We start from the raw sequence: 3,911 nt of genomic DNA on the forward strand, positions 1-3,911 counted from the left end.
CCTGGCATCAGCCGTCGCAGAGGACGCCATGCCGTGGTCCGGGCCAGAGGCACGAACTTGGCGGATTCCGCGCCAGCGGACTCACAGGCCCAGTTGCACCTGGGCTTTGACAAGAGGTTGCCTACAAGCTCTCGAGATGCAGCGTCGTGTTGTCGTTGCTCGCTGCGAAGCCGGTACGAGTGATGTCCCACTGCGCCATGGTTGTCAGAAGTCCGGATCTCAGCAACCGCGCTATGTTGGGGATGGCTGAGGGCGATGTCGAAGTGGTGCAGATATGCGGGAGAGAGGATGCCCCGCCGCCTGCAGCGAACATGGCAGGCGCTGGCCCGGCCGGCACGTGTCAGCGGAATTGCTTGCCTCGGTAGCGGGACACGTCGCCGCCGAAGCTCGCGTATCCGTTGACGCGGCATTGGTTGGCGCTCTGCATGCGCTGCGAGGCGACGAAGAGTCAGGTAGAAGTGGGCAGGATCGTCGGACGTTGTCCTCGGGAACAGAGCAATGGCTAGAGCACGTCGAGTACGATGCGTTTCTGCGTGGGCTCTCGTTCGAAAGCTACGTGTCCTTGCAGAGAGACTCGTGGGAGCGTCCCGCAGGCATGACTGCTGATGTGAGAAATGGTTGTTGGCTGGCTTACTCGATCCTTAAAGTGGGCATTGGAACACGAGGCACGCGGAGGAAACGTCATCGTCCCTCCTCGCGCCCAGTGCCACGTACACCTGCTGACGTCGATTTCTCCCATTTGGTCAGTTGAAGAAAGCGGAATAGAAGATGTACGGGGAACTTGCATTTGATATCACTTTTGGAAATGACAAAAATATTCATTTATGAACAAAACAGGCCCCTCGATTTGGGGCGAAAGAAAACATTTCTGCCAAAGAAAATCGAAGAGATAAAGACAAGAGCGACGAAAAAAGAGCGGGTATTTGTGGTGATGATGATGATCATTTTTAGTGACTCGTACCCACTAAGGGGGATAGACCACGAATCGGGCGGCAGGAGATAGCTTCAGAGAAGTCTTGTTTGAACAGGTGAAGAAGGGAGAAGAGGAGGGAAAACAAAAGGGGATACTGGAATAACTATACTAGTATTGGAGCGAGGTGTCAGACTAACTAAAGAGAAACTTTTAAAAGAACCTATAATCAAGTAGAGAACAGAGAAAGTGGTAAAAAACAATTTGGAGAAACCAATTTCAGCGAAATTAATGCTGATCAGATAGGTAGAATAAAGCTACAATAATTCGGGGGGTAATTGTTTCGTTTGAGTTAAAAATCAAACGCGGCGCAAGAAACGCATCTGTGACTATAGCCTAGTATCGACGCTCCAAATGATAATATTTCCGGTATTGTTAATCCTATAGCCAATTTGTGCAGAGTGGAGCTTCGGGTAACATATTTCCATGGTTTGAATACTGTCGGCATGATAGAAAGATGTAGTCTACTGATTCAATTTCCTTACAATTGTGGCATAGAGGGGACATCATCAGACCAGATCCATGTAAATAAAATTCAGTTGCGGGATGCGACAGCGTAACCTTGTGTATTGTAAGATTCGTCGGACGATCTATGGGCTGTAGGCCGATCTCACCGCTGCCATTCAGATGTAAGATTTGGCAGTCGTAGCTGTAGGAAGGAGCTTGACTCTTCGTCAAGACTTAGGAGAGCAGGATTTATTTACATGTTATTTACAGTTGAACAAGAAATACATCGACAGTCTAGCGTGACTCCCAAATGGAGCCCGCAAGACGAGCATACAGCAAACAGCTTACGAGCATACAGCTCACGAGTACATTTCGAGCACGACAACGAGCACACTGCTCAACGTCATAGTTCGACATTATTGAAGATGACCCGCCCTTTTGGAGGAGGAGGGCTCACATACACGTGCCGTACCCACACACAGGTGTAATGGTCCGGAGCCGAAGTCAGAGGGGCTTCGTAGAACTCTAAGCCGACCCGGGTAGCGTGTGCGCGTAGCACATTGTCTTGCGTGTTGGTCGGTGCGTGGGAAGGAGCCTTCGTCGGCGTTCCCGCGGCAACTCCCCCACTCATAGCAGAACAGGGCGGCGTTGTCGTGTTGCGCACAAAGCCTGCTTCGTCGAACTCGGAGCCGTCCCGGGTGGCTCACCCGGGGAGCACATTCTCTGGTGTCTCGAAAAGCGCGTGGGGAGGTTCCGCCAATTACCTCCCCTCGAGAACTCCCCTGAGCTGACCCCTCGCCACGTGGCTGCTGGTTATCCGCAGTTCTCTGAAGTGCGCCGCCGTCCCGGTTGGATCGGAACACGTTCAGCGGGCTGAAATAGCTGCAGGCCGATCCTAACAGCACATACCAATAGTTTCAGATACCCTGAAGCCCAAGTGGTTGTTTATTTCTCGAGAAATATTATTTACGGACACCAAACTGACGCAAGTTAACAAAGAAGGCATTCGTTCAGAAACATACTTTCAAAAATAAATTTGGCCTGTTATTTGCGGTACACTTATGTACATCGATAACTGAGAGCCAAACACTGGAATGCTATAGAAGGTAGCTCTTCTGCGGAGAAGATGATGAAGCCTGAATTGGTGGCACAAACCCAGATAATGGGCGCGATCGAGGAAAAAGAAGCCCGGCACTCCACGAGCCATTGCACGGGCCTCGAGCGCGCGGCTCGAACGTCTATCAGAGCGGCGGTGGCTCGGACCCCGGCAGGAGGCCGTGCTCCCACCGGTGGCGCGGCTCCTCCAGAAAGCTCGCCTGGGACGCCGCTTGGCTGTCTGCTCCTAGGCAGACGACAGCGACAGGTTGGTTGGCAGCGAGTGCGGACGGAGGCCCGAGGGCCGAGCGGGGACCACCATGGGGGAGGAGCCCACCAAGAAGGGAGCGGCCGCGCCCAAGAGCAGGGCCAGAACCACGAAGCGGCAACCGCCGGCTGCCAACGATGACGGCAGTCCTTCTCAAGAGGCCCCGATTGTGAAGCGAGCACGTGGAAGGACCGCCAAGGACCAGCCTTCATCTAATGAGAGGACCCGTTCCATCGCCCCAACGGCTTCTGGAAAGACGAGAAAGGCCGCTGAGGCACCGACACCCGGCGCCGATGCGAATGTCCCGTCCACCAGCAAGGGACCCACGTTGCACAGGGTGAGCCGGAAGGCGCGCTCGAGGAGCTCCTCCCCGGGCGGCGCTCACACTGCTGCGGCCAAGGCACCGAAGCGTCGGCACCGCTCGCGGAGTCGCTCCCACGGCGGCAGCAGTCATCGCGCCAAGAGGGGCAGGAGCCGCGGGAAATCCGCGCACTCGTCCCGCAGCGGTCACGGTGGCCGCAAGCGGAGGGGCAGCCGCCGTGGAGGGTCCACCACCACCTCGCAGAGCAGCCGCGGGACAAAGAGGAAGAGCCGCCGCCGACGCCATTCCAAGAGCAGCACCTCTGCGGCGAGCGCGAGTACCAGGAGTGGCGGGAGACGGCGCCGCCGCGCCCGTAGCACGCGTTCGTCGTCAAGCCGCGGAGGAAAGCGGGGAAAACCAAGGAAGGCGGTGAGCAGTTCCTCGTCGAGGTCTCGTCGGGCCAAGGGGACGGCTGGCAAGGCTACCAAAAGGGGCAAGCGCAAATAAAAAAGACCACAGTGACCGGGAATACATGTGGGCCGGATCCGGAGAAAATCTACACTTGGCCTCAGCCTTGCCTCCCACTCACGATCGAGGAATGAAACGGGGAGATGCCGTCAATGAATTAGGCTTGGACCGCGCAACAGGACGGGAATGTCAAATAAATTTCACTGTCGATGCGCTCTACTGTTTTTACTGTTGCTCAATCACCCATTGTAGGAAGCGTTCCCAGATGGTGCGATCATCGCCCTCTCTGGCGCCCTATAGGAATTGTGTAGGCAACACGAAGGCATGCGAAAGAGAATGTCAACAATGTAAATTACAATAAA

General features: G+C 55.2%; 1 protein-coding gene across 1 annotated transcript; it reads left to right on the forward strand.

Annotated features, from left to right (window-relative positions):
- The first annotated feature begins 2,832 nt into the window (after nucleotides 1-2,832).
- Nucleotides 2,833-3,588, forward strand: LOC139051789 (serine/arginine-rich splicing factor 4-like). The gene has a single exon (XM_070528779.1). The coding sequence runs from the start codon at nucleotides 2,833-2,835 to the stop codon at nucleotides 3,586-3,588; it is 756 nt and encodes a 251-aa protein (XP_070384880.1).
- Nucleotides 3,589-3,911: the final 323 nt, after the last annotated feature.

This window comes from Dermacentor albipictus, unplaced genomic scaffold (assembly GCF_038994185.2).
Source record: "Dermacentor albipictus isolate Rhodes 1998 colony unplaced genomic scaffold, USDA_Dalb.pri_finalv2 scaffold_14, whole genome shotgun sequence".
Taxonomy (NCBI): domain Eukaryota; kingdom Metazoa; phylum Arthropoda; class Arachnida; order Ixodida; family Ixodidae; genus Dermacentor; species Dermacentor albipictus.

What these genes read in the sequence shown, in the direction of transcription:
- LOC139051789 (XM_070528779.1), top strand. Translation starts at nt 2,833, where the DNA reads ATGGGGGAGGAGCCCACCAAGAAGGGAGCGGCCGCGCCCAAGAGCAGG.